General features: G+C 41.7%; 1 protein-coding gene across 5 annotated transcripts in view; it reads right to left on the minus strand.

Annotated features, from left to right (window-relative positions):
* The window catches only part of Hhat (hedgehog acyltransferase), a 317,030-nt gene that overhangs the window by 184,273 nt on the left and 111,904 nt on the right, over positions 1-20,853 (minus strand). For all 5 annotated transcript variants that reach the window (XM_074048402.1, XM_074048398.1, XM_074048399.1 and 2 more), the window contains one exon: positions 19,813-19,963. In XM_074048402.1, the coding sequence (XP_073904503.1) occupies positions 19,813-19,963 (151 nt within the window). The remainder of the gene's footprint in view (positions 1-19,812; positions 19,964-20,853) is intronic.

Genomic DNA, 20,853 nt, shown 5'->3' on the forward strand with positions numbered 1-20,853 from the left:
TACTGAGAATATTCCCTTTACAAGTTTAAATTTCCTGTACAAAAGGGGAAATTTACATTTTATTTTAATCAGTTGAATAAAGAGCTTTTTCTGTGTAGAGTGATTCTTGTTTTCTAATCAATGTAGAAAAGTGGCATGTCTTGGATGACATGTTCATCCATGAAGCCTTTCTCCAGTATCTCAGGACCACTCTTCCAAGGTGTTCACTCTCCATCCCTCTCAGGGTCACATCACAAATACATGTGGAAACATACATGTGCTTCCTGGTTGTCAAAACAAATGTTGACAGGACCATGTTCTGTGCCAACCAACCTCAACCTTCCCCTTCAGGACACTTCTTGACCTTTGTCCTACAACTGGATACCATCCTCTGAAATCCAGAAAGGAACTCAAGTAGGTGTTTGGGAGCTCTACAGGAGACCACATTTACCCTCCTCCATCACTAAAAAGCACTCTTGGTTGCCTGTGGTTAGCTTTCAGTATTCAGTGAATTCCAGAACCCATCAGATCCCAACCTGGTCCTGCTGCGTTCCTGTCTAAGCTGACCCTCAAGCTCTAAGTACTGCCACACAGATGCATGGCTCAGCAGTCCCCATCCCCTTCCTTCCTCCCCTATACCCTGCCCCAACTGGACTTAAGAGTGACATCCGAAAAAAAAAATACCATCACATGTGTAAGGAACAGCCAATGAAAACGATTATACAGCTCCAAGTTGAGAGAGAATGGGGACTTCATTATCCTTCCTTTCCATATTCCCCAGAGGCAGGCTGTTCCTTTCTGGTTGAAAAGAACAGAGGCCTCTTTCAAATCCACAGAATAATCAGCAAATCAAGCTTTTCTCCAGGGGAGCAGCCTGAGCAAGATTTAATGGCACGGGGAGGGGACAGTAGCCTGCTTGTTGCCCAAATCAACCAGATGAGCGCCAAGAGGCTTGCTCTTCTATGGCAGTGATCCGAGCTGAATGCAGTTAATCTTTGAGTTCTCACAAGCCTCTGATGTTCCACATGCACAAATTGCAGAAGAGGCACCATGGGGCATGAACTACAATTCCTGGGCATGCCACCTGAGCAGTTGTACAGGAAACACTGCTCTCTCCCACACCCTGTGTGGACTCTGCCTGTCCACTCAAATGGATCCTCTGCTTGGTCAGGGCTGCCCTTGTCTAGCAGATATGGATCCCAAGCTGCAGATGGCTGGGTACTTGAAAAGAGCACCCCATCACCAGATAGCAGCTCTAATTATTAATGATGGGAATAGCACTTTCTGCATCTCCAGAATGATCCTTTGAAATGAGTGAAGAAGAAATAAGAAGCTGATTGGAGAGTCTTCATTATGAGTGAGCACTGATCTGATGTACTCTTAGGACTCAAAAATACACATTTAACATCCCATTACAGAAATTCATTTTCCTTATTGTGAGAACACTTTGTGTCTTTGTGTCTCTATGTTACAGCTACCCAATGTATTAATTAAAATCCTGATTGCCCATTATTGTGGATAATTTAGTGGGGCTAAGAAATAAAGAAGAAAATCCATGAAAAGTGCCTCTTTTTGCTTAACACAAAAACAGCATCTTCAGGGTGACAGGTATGGGCAAGTCTGTGAGAGTACTCATTGGAGCACTTAAAATTCCAACCTCAGCATTATAGAATTTCAAAACTGAAGAGACTCAAAACATTCTAATTCCCTCTTCCAACATTAATGGTAACTGAGGCTCCACATAGAAGCTTAACAGATGCCCTCTGGAAACCCAAGACCACACAGGACATGCAGTCTGCCAGTGGCCCTGGGGTCTAAGAGCTGCTAGTGGAAGAGGTCTGCGCGTCAGCTGTGCTGGAGCAGCAGAGAAGAGGGACAAAGGCCCTGTTACTAAGCAACTACAAAGAAAGGATTAGGCCATAGCTCTGACCAGGAGCAGACTAGTGAACAAGTCTTTGGAGCCTGAGCCCACAGAGAGAAAGATTTGTCTTAGGGTGGTCAGACTGTGGGCTGTGTATCCTGAAGGGAGGGGTTCTCAAGTCAACAGTCAGATGGAGTCCAGATGTGGTAGCACATGCCAGTAATCTCAGCTACTCAGGAGACAGAGATCAAGAGGATTGCAGTTTGAGGCCAAACCAGGCAAAAAAATTAGTGAGACCCCCATCTCAACAAACAAATAGGCGTGGTGATAGACTTCTGTAATTCCAGCTATGCAGGAGGCATAAATAGAAAGATCACAGTCTGAGGCCAGCTTCAGGCAAAAATGAAAGACCCTATCCAAAATATAACAAGCAAAAAAGGTTGTGGGCGTGGTTCAAGTAATAGAGTACCTGCCTAGCAAATGTGAAGCCCTGAGTTCAAACCCTAGTACTACTGAAAAAAAACAAAAACAAAAACAGTGAGGAATACAGGTGCATTCCTTATTCTCACTCTCATCTGGGTCCTAGGGCCACTTCCACATCATAGTCTCACGTACTCTCCCCGACTCTTGTTCCAGTAACCACTCAACCTGAGACAAGACACTGAGGTGCAAATCTGGGCTCAGTGAGAAGCAAAGAGAACCATAATCCTCCAGCCCATACTTCATCTTACGGCACTCTGCACATAGCCAATCCAGGACCACAAGCTTATGTATAAATAGTTTAGGGACTGGAGAGAAAAGAAAGGTAATTAGTGTCTCAAGACTTGTAACGATGAGCATCCTGCTCAGATACTATTTGAGTATGTCCAAGGACACAGAAGCCAGGTTGGTGGGGCTCCCTGGTTAAGAGGGAGAAAATGTGAGCACCAAAAAATCAAGAAAAAAGTAATGAATTATAAACCTCTTGAAAACCAGGAAATGGTGCATCCACACAGATAATAGACAAACAGGAAGTGGAATGCTCTTGGAACAGAATGCCAAGTGCAAAGCTGGAAACCCATCACTTAGCTCTCATCGGAGTAAACACTGGCTCAGCAAGATGTCTTCTATAGCAATAAGCCTAGGGGGAAATTATGACAAAGACCAAGGTATGGCCTGCAAGTGTTTCCTATAGAAGAAAAACAGTTACTCAACAGTGGATAAATCGAGTGATGAAACTCAACATCACCAGCGAGAGCAGCTGGATGTGGTGGGCTTCCAGTGTGATATCATAAAAAGGATACACTTCTTATGTGGTATCCTGCCCAACATATGTAATCTACATCTGCCACCAAAATAGTGAATGCTCTATGAAAAAAGGGACAGCTATACTCTTCAATGTCATATTACACGAAGAATGGCCATGGAAACTTTTCTGAAGAGCACCCTACAACTCCAATCCTGGATCAGTCTCTAGCACGTTCCCATTTACACCACTGGGAGAAGTCAGGCTTGAGGTTACTAACTGGGCTTATTGCTCCTTGTATGAATAAGCTATAGGTAGAAAATCTCCTTAAAATTCTCAAGCCTACTCCATAGCCTAGCCCACGCTGGCTCTTACAAATATAAATAAAATCAGCTCTCTGCTCACAGAGAAGCCTGTCAATCAGCCCCAACCCTGCTTTGCCCGTGGGCTTTACTTCTTAACCAAGGTGTTGCTTGTTTTGGCTGAACTGTGAATCCCAGCATTCTGAACACAGCTTTTACTTTGTGGCAAAAAAAAAAAAGTGGATTTATCCTTACATTACAGAAAGATTTATACTGTTCTAACTTTGGTGCTGGGTCTTTAATCTCTAACTGCATTTTCAAAAGCATAATGCATTAGGAGATGTACAGCACATGTAATAAAGATAACTTCCTGTACGCAACAGGCCACAGCTGACTTTAATATGAGGATTTAGTTCATTTAGAAATTAAGAATGCATAAGATAATGCCACTTCTACATCATACTTATCCAGATCATAGTTATTAAACATAATTAGCATTTGATCTCTCTTTCACACTACCTTCCCTTACCCCACAAACTCACACACGGACAGTCTAAAGCTGAAAGGAACCACTAGACATGGAGTAGACCTCTGGCTGCCTACGGTCCATAAGATTCCATGAGCCCTGCTTCACAATCATGGCCCAGTGACTGACTGAGCTCCTGTGGACAGGCAGTGATGGAGATGGGCTTAGGCACCCCTCAGAGAAGTGTTCTCTCCACTCTTTTCACCATCTCTAAATTCCTACAGTTTATAGTCTGGCTCTCTAGCTTATCTTGAGACTCACTAATAGAGTTTGACTCATTTCATTTAATTTCCCACTATTTGAATAGTCCCAATGCTCTCCTCATCACAGTAGAAAGAAAGTCTGTGGATTTTATGCCAAAATAACTGGAGACTGATTCACAATGAGAAAGGGCCAGTGAAACAGAAGAGTGATACATTAGTTAGACTTACTGATGGAATAAATCTAATAAAAGTTTGTTCACAGTAGACAATTTAGACAAAAAAAAAAACCTCCCACCTGGCATTGTAGTTTATTACTATAATCCCAGCACATAGGAGATGAGGCAGGAAGATCACAAGGTCCAGGTCAGCCTGCACTATGTAGCCTGGACTATGTGTCTGTCTCAAAATAAAAGACACACACACACACACACACACACACACACACACACACACACACAAATCCCTCCTCTTGGCCCCAGCATTCCCAAGCATAAAAGAAGCTACATTTACACAGTTGTAGTATCTTTGAAAAATAGCTCCTAGCTTTGAGTCCAAGACTGAAGCTGTGATCTGCCTGAGCACACGAGGAAATGAGGAGAGAGAGATGGAAAGCGACCGTCATGAACATATTACACCTTTTAAGCAGTGAGAAATTCATTTAATAAATTGATTGAAGCCTGAAATCTAATTAAATCTACAAGAGGTATCAACCTGAAATGCTAATAAGTTCACACTCAAATCATATACACAGAAGCTCTGCAGTGCATGTCTTTAATAAAGTGTTACCTAAAATATTTTCTGTATTCATTAAAGCAGCACAGCAACGTGCCATGAATTGCTCCTCACTTCCCCTCAGAAACAAGCATCTTCACATAAGAATCTGTTCAGCCACATTCTCCTGCCAAGAAAGAAGGGGATGGGTGGCATGCACTTCTCAAAGCCTGGAGCTATGGTTGTAGGATGGAGAAACTTAACCAGAGCCACAAGTACCTTTTATTCAGAAAAACAATGAAGTGAGTGTTCTTCTAATTACTGGCACCCTATGTTTGAAATCCTTTGAACGTGCAAGACTAACAAGGCAGAATGCCAACTGGCTTTATGAAAGTAAGGTTTCAATCAGTTCAATTGAAGCTGGAGCACATCTTTAGCTAGGCACCACAGCACTGGCTACTGCAATCCCATAGTTCAGCTCTCTGCCTGAACCTCCAAAAAGGCAGCCCGGGTTCTAGGAGCTATGCTCCATCTACAATTAGGGAGCAATTTAGGGACAGGGAGGTGAGCAGATACATCAAGGCTCTGTGTTATCTCCTGTCCTCTGACTGGTTTATGCTTCTGACTGGACAGAGGACAGTGTCACTTCTCAGCTCCATGTCCCTCCACATTCCCCTAACCTTGCTCTGTTTTTCCACAGCATTTGTTATTTACACACCATAATATTTACTTATTATGTTTATTGGTATTATCTGTCTCACCATCCTGAAAGCATGTTCATGTGCTTTTTTGTTCACTCTATCCCGAGCACCAAGCATGGTTGCTGGCATCCAACAGACACTCAGCAAATATTTGCTGAATTAAGAAAGGAATGAATGGGAAAATGAACACACAGAACTCCCCCTGAGGCAGCAATCTGGACAACTGCATTCCTGGAGTTTAAGTCACAAATGACTGCATCCAGAAAAACTATAGAATAATGTGCAGATTCCTTCCTGGAGAGTAGCTACAAGGGGGCCATCCGAAAAACATTGTAGAGTTATCTGGGTCCAAGAGGAAGCAGAGGCTGCATAGAACAGAAAGAGTTTGCTTCAGGCTCTGAAGTTGAACCTAGGAGATGGTTAGAAGTTTCTAGAAACTAATTGTACACTTGGGAGGGTGCAAACCACCAAGGTGCAATGGGCTCCAAACAGAGAATTGGGGATGCCAAGAGCCATCATGTTTGCATTAACCCTTGAAGAATATAATCCCTGATGTCGTGACCTCTAGAACAAACTCCACAGAACTGTTTAGGCAAAAAGCAGCTTTATATAAATCACTGGCTGCAGGTCAGGTACCTGCCCTGGCAACTTTGTACTGCAGGCTCAACTTGGGACTTCTCAGCTTGTATTCTGTCCACAGAGTGTCATACACAGGCCAGGTCTCCCACAATCCTCACTCACTGCAGCTGCATGCTGGAGCTTGGACGGTGACTGTATCTCATTTATCCCCAAGTGAATTTCTGGGAGGCTAATAGCTTATATTTTCAAATGTCAGCTTGCCCCAACCAGACACATCACCTGCAATAAGTTAGTAGCCAACAGAATATAGACTATATTATTCAATGTAGACAGATTAAATTCTTCCCTCCACCCCCGCAGGTAGACATCACTACCCCATTAGCAGATGGGGAAAGTGAGGCTTAGAGAAGCTGGTGAACATGACCAAGGCCACAGTGTTAATCAGGAGCAGGGGGCGTAGCTCAAGTGGTAGAGCACCTGCCTACAAGTAGAAGGCCCTGAGTTCAAGCCCCAGTACCACCAACACAACAAGAGCTAGTCAGGAGAGGATGCAGTCCTGGTTCTGTGGGAACCACACTCATACTCTGTTCTCCATACTATGTAATTCCATAACTTCCTTAAATGCTTCAAGTAAATTGACATAATATTGCTCTGTTTTTCCAACAACTTTTTGTCAATAGTGAAACACCATTATTCAAACAAAATTATTTTACACATTTAAGGAATCAGTGGAATTAATTTTATCATAGTGTCTGTGGCCTCAACGATATTTACATTTTAAAGATTAAGACTAATAACTAATGCTATGGTCAACATGTTAAAGAAGGTAACGTTAAGTTAGCAGGACACTTCACCAGCTGCTCAGTGTTCCGAGCACAAAGCATGGATTTAACTCCAGACCAAGTCATATGGTTTGGCCAGACTGCCCCTAACCTGATCATCCTCTCATTACTGATGAAAAAGCTCAAGGCAACCATTCCCAGTACCAGGAAAACATCCCAAGGCACAATCTCAGCTACCCACAATTCCAAAGATTCCATCTGTGTTTGGAGGGGAAGCATGTTCGATACACATATATGACATTTCATACAAGAAATGGCCTGTATAGACTTCTTAGGGGCAGGTCCTGTACCTACTTCTCAGAAGAAAAAAATCTTTCCTACCTACATTGTGCAGGAACAGTGTCAAATCCCTCACGGTCAAGACTCCATTAGGGAAGGGTTTTTACAGAGAAGGAGAAAATGGCTCTCCATTTTATCTCACAACCTTCCCTCTCCTCTAACCCTCACCAGGACACCTAGAATCGCCAGGATACTCAGGGTTTTCCCAGGTTCAGCAAATCCCCAGCCTTTCTCTTTGACCATCATAGAGCCAAGGACCACATTCAAACCCCACAGTAACTCAAACTGAGGCCTCCACTCAAACCCACAAGAGGAGCTGGACCAGCTTCTTGGCTCTACTGATAGGACTCATGTGACCAAACACCAAGTGGAAGACAAAAACACAGACCATATTGTAGTTAATGATTACATCAAAGGCAAAATATTGTCAGATACCTTGTTGTTAACCTGTGGGAAGTTTCTGTCTTATAAGAAATGAAAAAACAGAACACACAAAAACAGTCCCCTTGGACTTCTCTATGCATCCATCTCATTAGAGTGAATGACCAACCATCATGCGGAAATACACCATCTTGCTTTGACCACACCTTGCCCTGATGTAGAGGCTCATTTGAACAACCCTGGGGAATCTAAGATTTTCACAAGAAAACCTTAGACTGCATAGATACCTTATCTCAACTGCAACAAAATATAAGTAACCTGGGAAATACGCTGCTGTAACAATTACTGCTACCAATTAAGTCAGTGCCTACCAGACAAGTATATCATCATATGCACGTTTACAATAGGATGACAATGTGTCAAGTGTCAAATTGGGATTGGAACTACTGCCATCCCTGAGCCTCTGCACGTCCCTGATGTCAACCCTGTTCCCCACCACCAGCTGAAGAGTCTCGACTATAATAATGCAGCAAGCGACCTGGCCTGATTGCCTCTCATTCACTTACTAATCACAACCCAGGGGGAGGCTGTAGGATGTCCATGATACATATTTTAATTAACTTCTTTCTTAGCAAATCCTCTATATGCTGCTAGCAAATCCTCTATATGCTGCAGCCAGCAACACTTCCTAGAAATGAAATGCCTACTTAAATCTGTCACCTGTGTTTCAACAGGTAGGCCATGTCCCTGGTGTGCTTTCTAGACATGTGATGGGTCAGCTCTCCTATGCAAATGGACTCTCAGAGAACTCTGTGTCCCCTCCAGCCCTCCGCCAGTGGGAATCAGGAGTGTAGCCCTTCATCATCCAAAGAAGGTTGTCTGCAGGACTCAAACAGCCACCAACAGAGGTTGAGCATTCCTTCCTGGGTAGCAAAGTCCAGCTCTTGAGGGATTCTTTACACAAGGAACCATTCTAGGGGAACACGAGGGGAAAGAAGGCAGGGAAGAGGAGAAGTCACACATAGGAAAACAAGGTAGAAGACAAATGCATCCTGCAGACAACAAGTAGGCACAACTCAGTTTCCCTAAGTTTTGGTGGCTGTAGATAAGTGGCCTCCATTTGGTGTAATTGCCTCTAAGTAAGTCTGGCTTCCCTGATTCCTTTTCTCCTCCATCAGAGGGCCACCTTCCAGTACCCTTCATGCCTTGGAACTGGTCAAGTTTATCCTCCCTGATCTCTTTAGTCCTTTTGTAGCTCCATCCAACAGTAAAGGCCACAAATTCAGGTTCGTCTGGGGCCTGATCCCTGTGAATACAAGATATTGAATATTCAAATGTACTTGCAGTCCTGGCCATCAGGTTATCTGCAGAACCATGGCCAATTAAGAAGGAGGAGCCCTGAGCAGTCATCCAGCCCAGTGCCTCTCAAGTTTTAATATGTATATAATGTTCCCAGGAGATCTTGTCAAAAAAGCAGTTACTGAGGTTGTAGATAGGACCCAAAGTCCTACATTTCTAACAAGCTCCCTGGAGAGACTGGTGTTATGGCTGCTGCTTGGACCATGTTCGAGACAGCAAAGATCTAACCCAAGGCTCTTGCTAAATATAGACACACTGGTAATGTTAAACCAAAATGCAAAAAAAGGACAGTGTGGTAGTCCCTGATCTGGCCTCCAGAAGCTCAGTGGTATTTTGCCTGAAAGAAGGGTCTGGGGAAAGATATGCAGTACTAGAAAGCCTGTACCAAAGGCATGGAATTTTGTAAAAGAGCTGCCTGGGCAGGCTGGAGAAACAATGGCTTGTTCTGTAGCCACTGTTGTGGAAGGTGAATGGGAAGGACTACGGCAGGTTGCAGCCAGGTTATACACCATGCTAAGGAATAAAGCACTATTTCAAAGCATGGCAACCAGAGAATCGATCTGAACTTTTTACTCTTCAGGTTAACCACAGTTTGTGCTTCTTAGAAGACAAAGTATATTAATTGTGTTCATTCAGAAGCAGTCAGACAGTGTCAGAGAATTCTATTCATATACAAGAGTCTACTGTTGAATGTCTTTGCAGACATAAGAATTAGATTAAAGATGCCAGGTAGGTTTGCAGTAGCAACACAAAACAAACATGCCTACAGCTACAACAGTCTGCCGTCTCAAGACTCAAGAAACATGACACCAAAAACTTTGCCTCTCTTCTTAGTGTAACAGGAAGAGAATCATTGCCCCACAGTGTTATCTAATGTATAGAGTCTCATGTACTCATGCATCAATGCCTTTCCTACTGAGAAGATTTGGACTTAAATGTAGTTACATGTACTAGCAATGTGACATGTTATTTAGCATCTGATTCCTATTGATGATGATATCTAAATCCTTACTTAACAATGCTATTACACAGAAAGAAGTTCATTCTAAGGGGATTTTTTTTTAATTTAAACAATGCATTTTGTTCTTGGCAATCCTGATTTCCTGATATTATCTAGTTGCTCATAAATTCAGAATCAAATCTGAGTAACATCTTAAACTAGCTTTTTCCTTCATATTACAAAAAAGAATATTCTACCTGTAAGGGCTACATCACAGGCTTCCTTTCCTTTCCTAAAGAAGACTATGTCACAAGAGAAGAAAAGAAAAACTGCCCCTTGTGATACATGAACAGTGAGAAGAGAAAGAAGAGGATGAAATTATTCAGACACATGTCCTGACTCCCCTCAGCTGATCCCACCACACCCTGAAGGAAAAGCATGTTATATAAGTAGAGGTAAAAAACTCAGCAGAAGGCAGGCGCCAGTGGCTCATGCCTGGAATCCTAGTTACTACAGGAGGCAGAAATCAGAAGGATCATGATCCAAAGCCAGCCTGGGCAAATAGTTCTCAAGACCCTATCTTGAAAATATCCAACACAAAAAAGGGCTGACAGAATGGCTTAAAGGGTAGCGTGCCTGCCTAGCAAGCATGAGGCCCCCAGTTCAAACCGAAGTACCCCCCTACACACAAAAAATAAGTTCAGCAGAGAGGATCTGGCTTTATTTTTGACCTTGGACTCTGATAGACGACCCTGCACTCTACAACACAGGGTGCTGCTAGGGTTTGGATGTAGTCTGCATGTCCCCCAAAGGATCCTGTGTTGGAAGCTTGGTCCTCAGTGTGGTGATAATGAGAAGTGATGGAACCTTCAGGAGTGGGGGTTTCAGGGAAGATGGTTAGGTCACTGGAGGCAGCACTCTTGGAAGAAATTAATGTAACTCTCAACTGGGCTATTATGAAGAATGAACCTGACCCTTCAATCTCTCTGCTTCCTGTCTTACCAGGTGATCTCTTTGACAAACATTCCCATCACTGTTGGACCTGAGGCCCTTGCTGGAGGCCAAAGCCTGATCTCAGACTCTTAGCCTCCAAAACTGTGTGCTAAATAAATCTCTTTTACTTATAAAGTACAGTAAGCCCACCTTATTTGTAGATTTATTACAAATGGTTTTGACCAAGTATAGTCAAAAATAATTTAAAAATTAAAGAAAATTTTTAAAAAATTTTTAATTCCCATGTGCACATTACACAGTTCAGTTGACTTGAAGCTCTCAGTCCATCCCATGATGTGTTTAAATCATTCTGTGATCTTCTAAGGGTTTTCTTGCCCTTGATTTTATGAAAATCTGCCTCCTAGACCCACAGATACCAAGCACCTACTATACTTGGCCTTTGGTATTTTATTTTATCAAAAGAAAACAGACCAATACAGTGGCCACATCAGAGTAAACATATGTAGGCAAAATGAAGGAGGGAGCCTGGTTGGTGTTGCTGAGCCCTCAGTCACTCTGTGGCAAAAGGCAACCCAGAGATTCCTGCATGAAAGGAATCTTTATCATGGCACTATTCACAACAGCCAAGGTATGGGATCAGCCTAGGCTCCCAGCCACAGAAGCATGAATAAAGAAAACGTGCTACACAATGAAGAAATGGGCACAGGAATTAAAAAGGGAATTGTTAAAGAAGAGGTACAAATAGCCAGTAAACACATGAAGTGTTCAACTGTCCTGGCTATAAAAAAAGATGCAAATCAAAACTGCACAAAGATTTCATCTTACCTCAGTCAGAATGGCCATATTCAAGGGCAAAAACATGCTGGTGAGAATGTGGCAAAACAGGAACCCTATACATTGTTGCTGGGAATGCAAATTAGTACAACCACTATGAAAATCCATATAGAGATTCTTCAAAAACCTAAGATAGAACTGCCATTTGGTCCAGTGATACTGCTCTTGGGCATCTACCCAAAGGAACATAAGTCAGGATACAATAGAGACATCTGTACACAGCTATTCATCATAGCACTATTTACAATAGCCAAGCTATGGAAATAACCCAGATGCCCTATAACTGATGAATGGTTCAAGAAAATATGATGTATATATACACGATGGAGTTTTACTCAACCATAAGTAAGCCAGGCTCAGAAAGACAAAGGCTGTATGTCTTCTCTCATAAGTGGGAGATAGATCCAAAAGATAAACATATACACAAAAAAAGCATGATCACATACAAACTCATATGAGGAACATGTTTGTAATAGTGGAGCTACTGTATGGAACTCAGGAAAGGAGAAAAAGGAAAAGAGAATCATAGAGCATCAACACTATCATAAAACATATATAGAAGACATAAGGATGTGTACTGAAAGCTGTTGAAAAATGGGGGTGGGAGGTAAAAGGGTAAGGGAGAGTAATGGGAGGGGTTGAACAGACCACAGTAAAGTACACTCACAATGGGGATACATTGAGAAACTCCTTTGAACATTGACTTAGATATTAATAATGAATGACAGGAATATAAAATAGGTACAGTGGTGGAGGGGTGCTTGTGGGAGTGGGAGGGGGAATGAAGGAGATTAAGGTGAGGGAATATGGTTGGTGGACTTCATATACCGATATGAAATAGAACAAAGAAATCTCCTGCAATAGTTTTAAGTGCAATGGGGAAGGGTTCAAGGGGGAGAGACGGTGGGGGTTATCTAACCAATTTACAATATATGCCTGTGTGGAATTGTCACAGTGAATCTGCCTCTGAACAATGAATATATCCTAATAAAAAATTAATGAAAAATAGAAAACATACATACAAACAACGGAGTGTCATTCAGTTGTATAGAACAAAATCTTGTTTTATGCAGGAAAATGGATGGACCTGGAAATCCTCGTGTTAAATGAAATAAACCAGACTCACAAAGACAAGTATTGCATGTTTTCTCTCACTTGTAGGATCTTCAGAAAAAAAACAGACATGAACATAGGAAGGGAACATATTAAGGAAGAGGAAGGGGATCAAGGGGAAGGAGGGAAGATAAGAGAAGGTATAAAGGGCATATATAATCAAAGATTTTATCTGCATGGATAAAAACATGATGAAACCCATTATTTTTACAATTATTATATGCTAACTAACTAAATTTCAGGTATACTATATAAGGACTTTCTCATCTTACCGCCAATGACAAACAGGACAAGAATGAGACAATGATTACAAACAAAGGTTGAATTGATACATCCCAAATTCTGTAAACATTCAAAAGAAATAGCAGTTTGCACTTTGAATTAATCCCCGCAGCTTAGGTGGGGCGAAAAGCAATAGTGCTGTGCTAAAGGAGGAACTGAAACAGCAACTATACGGTGCAGAGGCAGAGGGTGTGGGAAAAGTGTAAAGATAAAGGGACGGGGACACAGAGCAATGCTCCTTCCTCATAGGCAAAGAGGACCTAACTCAGCCTGAAGTGAATGAAGGAAGAGTAGGAGGACAGTCATTCATATGGCTATAAAGTCAAGTCTCTGTGTAGACACAGGGGAAGTCCCTCCCCTTCCCACCCCAACAGGGCAGTTGTTTCTAGATCACCATTTGTAACATAAAAACAGAATCACCCATCGATCCTTCACCATTTGCCAAATAAGTAACTCAGGTTTTCGTTGTATCTCCCTTCTGCTCATCCCATGGTGCCTAGAGACCTACTCACTGCTGACTGCTCCCTCCTCTATCACCTCCACACACAGTTTCTAAGGAGTTGGTACCTAAGCCAGCATCATTCTCAGATCCTGTCACACAAGCTTCACATTTCTGACATTCTGGAGGAACGTGCTTCAGTTCTGCTTCCCTACAGACAGTCAAGGGGAGTGATTAAGATAACAGATGGTCAAGGGGAGTCACGTGTTTGGGTTCAAATCCCAGGCCCACCACTTGTTAGTGGTGAATTTAAGAGTGAGTTAGTGGTGAGTCAAGTGGTTGAGTTCTTCAACCTCAGCTCCAACATTTGTAAAGTGGGGGGGCAGGGAGGCAGTTAATGAGGATTAAACAAGTTGAACATGTAAAAGCACTTAAAACTGCTGTGGCAGAATAAAAGTACTATGTGTTTGTTGCTGCTGCTGTTATTATTATTATGTTTGGGCTGTTCTGAGGATGTGTTTTATAATGGTTTCACTCCCAGCCCTGAAGCCAGGCTCCTCATAATCATTTTTAAGAGAGTAAGATATTTTCCTTCAAAATTTCCCTCAGAAAAATCTCATTCCCAAAGACAAGCAGCTATCACACTCCTTTCTCGTATCAAAGTCTGAATTGAGTTTCTTTTCTTCAAGTTTGCAACTTCTTCCCTCATCTGATATCTAGGACATAGCACAATGTCTGGTCAAATAATGACAGTAATTACATAAGAAAAGTGTACATACATTCTTCATTCTAGATTCCTTACAAGGCAAGTTTATTCTGAAGAAAATTGCAGGTAGACATAATATTTTGGCATACCATGAACTAGTATCTAATTAAGCAAATAGGGAGCTAGACAAGATGGAGTATCAACAGTGGTCATGACACAGTACACCTACAGCCCTAGGTCAAGTAATGGCATAGAGAGAAATCACTCAGCTGCCAGACCATAATATTTGAAATTTTTACTCTTAAAGACCCAGTGATCACAATTTCAGAGAAGAGTGACCATCTGTTCATTCAGCATAGATTTCCTGAGTGTCACTAAATGCTGTTAATAAGTAGTGGAGCCAGGATCCAAGCCCACACAGTCTAGCTCCACATCTGTGCTCCCAAACAACATGCCCTGATTACTGGTGACCAAAGCCCTTCATATGAAGAAGCCATGGTGTTCCCTGAATCATCTTGCTTCTTACTCTAGAAGTCTTCAGTCTAAGAGATTCTTAGCAATATGAGAATATACAAAAATCTTCCACACAGGGAGAAAATGGAAATGACAGACTGTCTTTGAAGCAAAAATAAATCCAGGAAGTAAAACATAATGATGGTTCATAAAATTTGCTTCAACTTGGTATTTCCTTCCTTCTTTGATCTATGGAAGTCTGTGTTTGGAGGAAAGGGAAGGAAGGGATTTAAATATGAATGTTAAAAGAAGGAAAATACATTTTCTGAGTTTGCTGAAATGGGATCATGAGAGAAAGGTTGACCAAAAGAGATACAAAATGTGAGGTAATACAAATTTCTAGTAGCTGGAAATTTTGCAAATACATGTTAAATAATAAGAGTTCTGCTAGAAGCAAGGAAGAGGTCAGACTGGGCAGATCTTGGGGTCCCCCTGCCTCCAATTTAAAATCCATGTCTTCCATATATACCCTCCTTTAACCATCCATCTTAACAGGCTTCCTTTTCTGTGAAATTATAAAAACAAAGGACAGTATAAATTCTACTCTATCTGTGACAATGATGATTTGCTAATGTAACATGCTTGCTCTATGTTTAGTGCTTCAGTACAACCTTCACAACAATCTGATACAGCAAATACTGTGTTTGGTCCTATCTTAATACCTCACAAAGTGGTGACATAACAACTTGCCCAATTACATGGGTAGTGGGAGTACAGGTACTTTAGCACCAGGATACTGGTGACCATCCCCATTCAGTGTGATGGGGGCTCAAGGAAAGATAAAAGTGGAAGAGAGACAGGCACCATCTGATGACAAGATTCAATTCCTGGCCTTTAATTCAACAGACAAGCAAGGTGGAACAAAAGTGATTTGAGCAAGACTTCTATGAGGCTCATGATTTTACCACCATAATCTGTCTCTGAGTCATTACACCTCTAGCTCTGAACTGGGTGGAGACTTTCCTCCACCAGTCCCACCAATACTCACCATTTCCCCAACCTGGCCCAACAGGACGCAGACCTCTCAGACCTATGGCTTTGTTAGGTTTTCAACTTCCTAAAAGTAAGATGCTGTCACTTCCTAAGGACCTACTATTACATGCTAGATTCAATCAATCCTTGCAATATCCCTATTGTTATCCTCATTTTAGAGGTGCAAAGATTGGCCCAGAGAACTTAAATGACTGGCCCAAAGTCACATAATTAAATAGTAAACTCTTAGTCACTAGGCTAGTTCTACAAAAGGTGAACACTGTTACCAGCATCTGTTCTACTTTAGATTCACCTTGCCTCTATTTTGTGTCCAACAGTTCTGGTATGTGTGTGTATACATATATGTATATGTGTGTGTGTGTATATACATATATATATATATATACCAACTCCATGCTGGCCATCCTGTTCTGCAACTGGAGGCTTAACATGATTCAAAGGCAGGAGCAATACAAAGCCAGCAGTTTGTAGAGTTGGTTGGTATCATCTACCACAAGCCTGGACCAACTTTCTACCTAGAGACCTGAATTCTTCTGATAACCTACCAGACATACAATCATACCCCACTGAAAGAAGTGGCTTAGGCTTCTCCCATCCCCAGCCTAAGGATTCCCTGTATATTATGGTCTAGCATCCACCAAACAACACCCAGATTCCTCTGAGATAAGCATCTCTGTGAAGACCTGAGAGCATCAAACTCAAGAAATGCAGAGAGAAAGCTGCACAAGATGCCTGAAATAACTGAAATTCACCCATAACTCACCACGTACCATGGGAAATTCTATCACTTTGCACACTTTGCTTCCATAGCTAGAAATCAAATCAAGAGGACATGATCAGATTTCTAATTTGGAACCTTGGACATGCAGTGTCATCATTAATGACTCTTGGCAAAAGATGGTCTTCATTACAAATCAACTCATCTAAATTAAAACATGAAACCTAAAAATTAAGTAGAAAATTCTTAATTTCTCAGGTTTGTATGACCACAGAAAAATCACCCAAGTGGGAATATACATACTCCTTAGGGTTTTTCTATGCCCATAAATATTTTAACTGGAGTCTTATAAGACAGAGAACTAGGAGAAGAAAAATAAGGACATCCATTAGGTCCTAACTTTTAGGTGTGGGCCATCTGAGTGAATGGTAAACTTTCATGGCCAATTTTCATTGTCATGTCAAGGAAGATTATCTCTCTACTGATGGCCATTTCATCTGTTCTATGATAGAGCTCAGATTCCTGTGACACATTCCTCTGGCACAGCAGGCTACTGGCTTCTAGTCTTCTCTCAATGCCAAGTGGACTGAAAGATGGCACAATCAGCAGCACCATGCTCAGCTGTGCCTTTCACACGATGGGCTAAAATCTCATCTCCCACCATCAATTCATTCAATACGTATTTTCTAAAAGGTCAGGTAACCACTGAACAAACTCTGGAGATTGTTTCAAGTCTCTTTCCTCCACTTCCCATCCAACCTGAGCATTGTGTTGCTGTGTGAAAGGCGGACTTGGTCTACCAGAATAATTTGTATCACTGGCTTTCCCACCTGCTCATAACTAAATTCTCCTTAGACCTAAATCCAGGAGAGGGAGCTATTCCTTATCTGTAGTAATGCTTCAAGAAACGGTCCAGGTATATTAATGTTAGATCTTATAAATTCAAAACTGCTTTCCCTGAGCCACACCCCCAGCCCAAAATATATTCTTCCAAAGTTAAAGAATGAGGGCTAGAGTCCGGATTATACTATCAGAAACTGAACAGAAAACATGGTAAACTCCTCCTAAGGATGAAGAAGTATCTGCAAGTAACATGAAAGATATGCTGTAGCAATTTTTGTTCTTGTTTTTAATTTAAAAAACTACTTCTGAGCCTTCCATTGTATACTGTAGCTCAGAGATAGTTAACCTCCATTCTGAAATTCAACTACTTAATATGGAATGGTCATTGTTACAAAGACCCAAGTATAATCAGCAAACTGGAAAACCCTTCAAGAAACTGAAAATAAAAACAGAGGGAAAATCTATACCCTTGCATGCTAAAGAAGCTAGGGTAGAAGACCAGGTCAGGCCCAGAGGACCTTTTTGTTACTTCATCACATGCCCTTGAAAACATCATTCAGAACCATATCACTCTAGGAGGTCACCTCCCAGTTTCCTCCTGAGAGCGACTGTTCAGTCCTACCCTCTTGCACACATGTGTATTAAAACTTTAACTGGCAGAGAAGAAAGTACAACAGACTAGGGTCTAAACTATGTGACTCTAGTTCCAGAAGAGACAATGATGAAAGTCTTGGCAGACATGTTTTGTCCACCTCAGTGGTTTATGTAGAATGGACAATATTTCTTGGACAAAAAAAATAAAAATAAAGGGCAATAAGTCAGTGACTGTAAGTGTGAAATGTGGTCAACCATCTACACTGCCTGTGACAAGCAATGAGCTAGTATTTATGACAAGGAGCCAAGAGCCTGGAGCCACCCTATCTGTGGAAGGCATGGTTTTCTTCTGCCCAAAGACACTGCAGAGGTCTCTGAGGAGAATGTGCTCCCCAAGAATAAATCAGTGGAGGTGTTCACACTGCAGAGGCAGAAGAGCTGTGCTAGGGTCCCATCAGGCACTGTGACATGTCCCCAAATCACGTGGGTCCTGACCTATTGACTCAGGAAATTGCTTTGATGAACAGGTCAAAAGCTAACAGCACTTCCAATCAAGCTTACTTATTAAATGAAAACCACTTCCTGTGCTTCTATTTAGGAAGAGCTCCTTTGCTAGCATCCCTCAATTTTGCCATGAGAGCAGGGCAACCTGATGTTCAATACAATAATTAAGGACAAATTAAAGCAATTACTTGATATTCCTTGCAGTAACCATATGAAATTTCTAATTCCCAAAAGCAAACTAAACCAAAAATAAAATGCATTTAAAGAGGATAGATTCATTCAGCATCTGTAATAAGTGACAATGGAAAACCAGGATGTTCAGTGCTGACCTCCTCCTTTTGAACAGCAACACTTGATATACCAATATTCACTAGGCTCTTCCCCTACCTAAGTCTTGGTCTTCTGCCTACAGGAGCAAATTATAAGACTGAGTGAGCTATATGACTGAGACAAAAGGGCAATCTTGAGCAGGGCCAGAATTAGGAAGAGGTGAACAAGGTACCTGCATGGCAAAATTTAAGTACTGACTAAAGGTTGAGCACTGACTCCCAAGGTTGAGCCACTGCTGATCCTGAGGTTCTTGCATTAGATTTGAAATTGCAAACAAAATCCTGTCACTTGTCACACACTAGAAGTGAAGAAAAACACTAGAAGTGAAGAAAAGCAGCAGCAAGCAAGTGCATCTGGAAAACACCAATCAGAAATGGTGGAGGACAGGGGTGGAGGAAGGACTAAGGGATCTTTTAGAACAAAGATTCTAGGTCAACCACAAGTTTATGGGACAAAATTGAAACCAGTAAAATAACTCAGAAAAAGCATTTGTCTAACCATTGCAAAGGAGCTAAGGAATAACACAAAGGTAAAAGCAAACACTGGTAAGGATCCACTGTGTGCTGGCTGCTCTGAGTGCATTAGCTTATTTAATCTTCAAAACTCTTAGAGATATGTGTTATCCTTACTATTGCAATTACTACTGAAGAGATAAGGAAAACTGAGACAGGGAGATTTTAAATGCCCATTTCTGATCTAAGAACTAGAAACTGGCAACACTACCTATGCTTTTATCCTGAATCTTTTTTTTTTAAATCAACAGTCTCACATAGAGATGCCATTTTCCAGAAAAATAGAAAGCAATAAAATAAGCAATACATAGTACCATATTCCTAGTAAAAACCATTTCAAATATAGCCCTTTGTGCATTGGCACACACATTCTTTCCTGTCTCACCAATCCTCAAGGGATTCCTTTGAACCTTAAGAGGTTCAGGAAGAGTGGGTCGTCATCCTATTAAGAGGATAAAGAAACTGAAATGCCAAATGTGGCTTCAGTGAGGGTCAGAAAGAAGATGATGGTCAAGTTCTTTGAAGGCAGACACACCATGCTGCCTCCCACTGGACATCCCAGGGGACTTTAATAAACCAAGCAACTGACCTCCACATTCCCGTGAAACTGAACATGGTGCTCACACAGCGGGGGAGGGGTGGTGGCTTGAGTCCATCCAGGCGCATGAGCAGAGCTGGGACACCAAAGAGCACCAAGTACTTCACATAGAAGAAGAGCACTTGGGCCAGTGCCAGTCCTCCTGAAAGGCAAAGGACCTGTCAGACATACCAACAAGAAGGGGAACAGTCTCCTGGGACACATGGGATACCCCAGGGGGAGCATATCACTTGCTCCACTCCTTGAAATCACCCCCAACTGACACATGTTAAACAACATCCCACACTGGATTTATTCAATAAAAATTTTAGATTAATAATGAAATTTCAGGCAACAGGATCTCTTAACAGTCATGCTTTTACAGGTAATAGGAATGGGAGTATCTTAAAAAGACATGGTGCATTTAAAAACTACTAGAAAGGGAAAACCTTTATCAAATTATTTCAAAAACTACCTCAGTTCACACCTACTACAATGACTAGAATCAAAAAGTCACATCAACAAGTGTTGATGACGATGTGGGGAAATTAGAACCATCATATACAGCAGGTATGAAGGTAAAATAGTGCAACTGCTTTGGAAAATACTTGGGTGGTTCTTCAAAAATTAAACAGAGTTACCCCATGACCCAGGAATTCTGAGGTGGGCTAAAGAGGAAAAGAAAATTAAATCATTGGAACTCAGGCTTCATGTGACCTTTCTTCCCAGCAGAGCTCTTTTCAATTGCAAATTCCTTGCTTAGGATGTGAATATTGATCACACCCCATGCATGTAATTAAAATATCTGATCTAGCTTAAGTGCATGTGCAGAGTAACTGTCCATTACCCTAGTCCAACCCACCAGAAACACACAGATCCTTCCTTGCTCACAGGTTATTGGTGATCAAGGACTACCCAGATCTTTTCCCATCCACAGATTATTGGCACCACACACACACACACCTCATTCTCTCTAGGCCCCTTTGTCTTCTGCCCACCTGGCAGGGACCATGGGGAACTCTCATCTATAATAAACTTTCTTATCTCCCTTAC

The sequence above is a fragment of the Castor canadensis genome, chromosome 11 (assembly GCF_047511655.1).
Source record: "Castor canadensis chromosome 11, mCasCan1.hap1v2, whole genome shotgun sequence".
Lineage (NCBI taxonomy): Eukaryota > Metazoa > Chordata > Mammalia > Rodentia > Castoridae > Castor > Castor canadensis.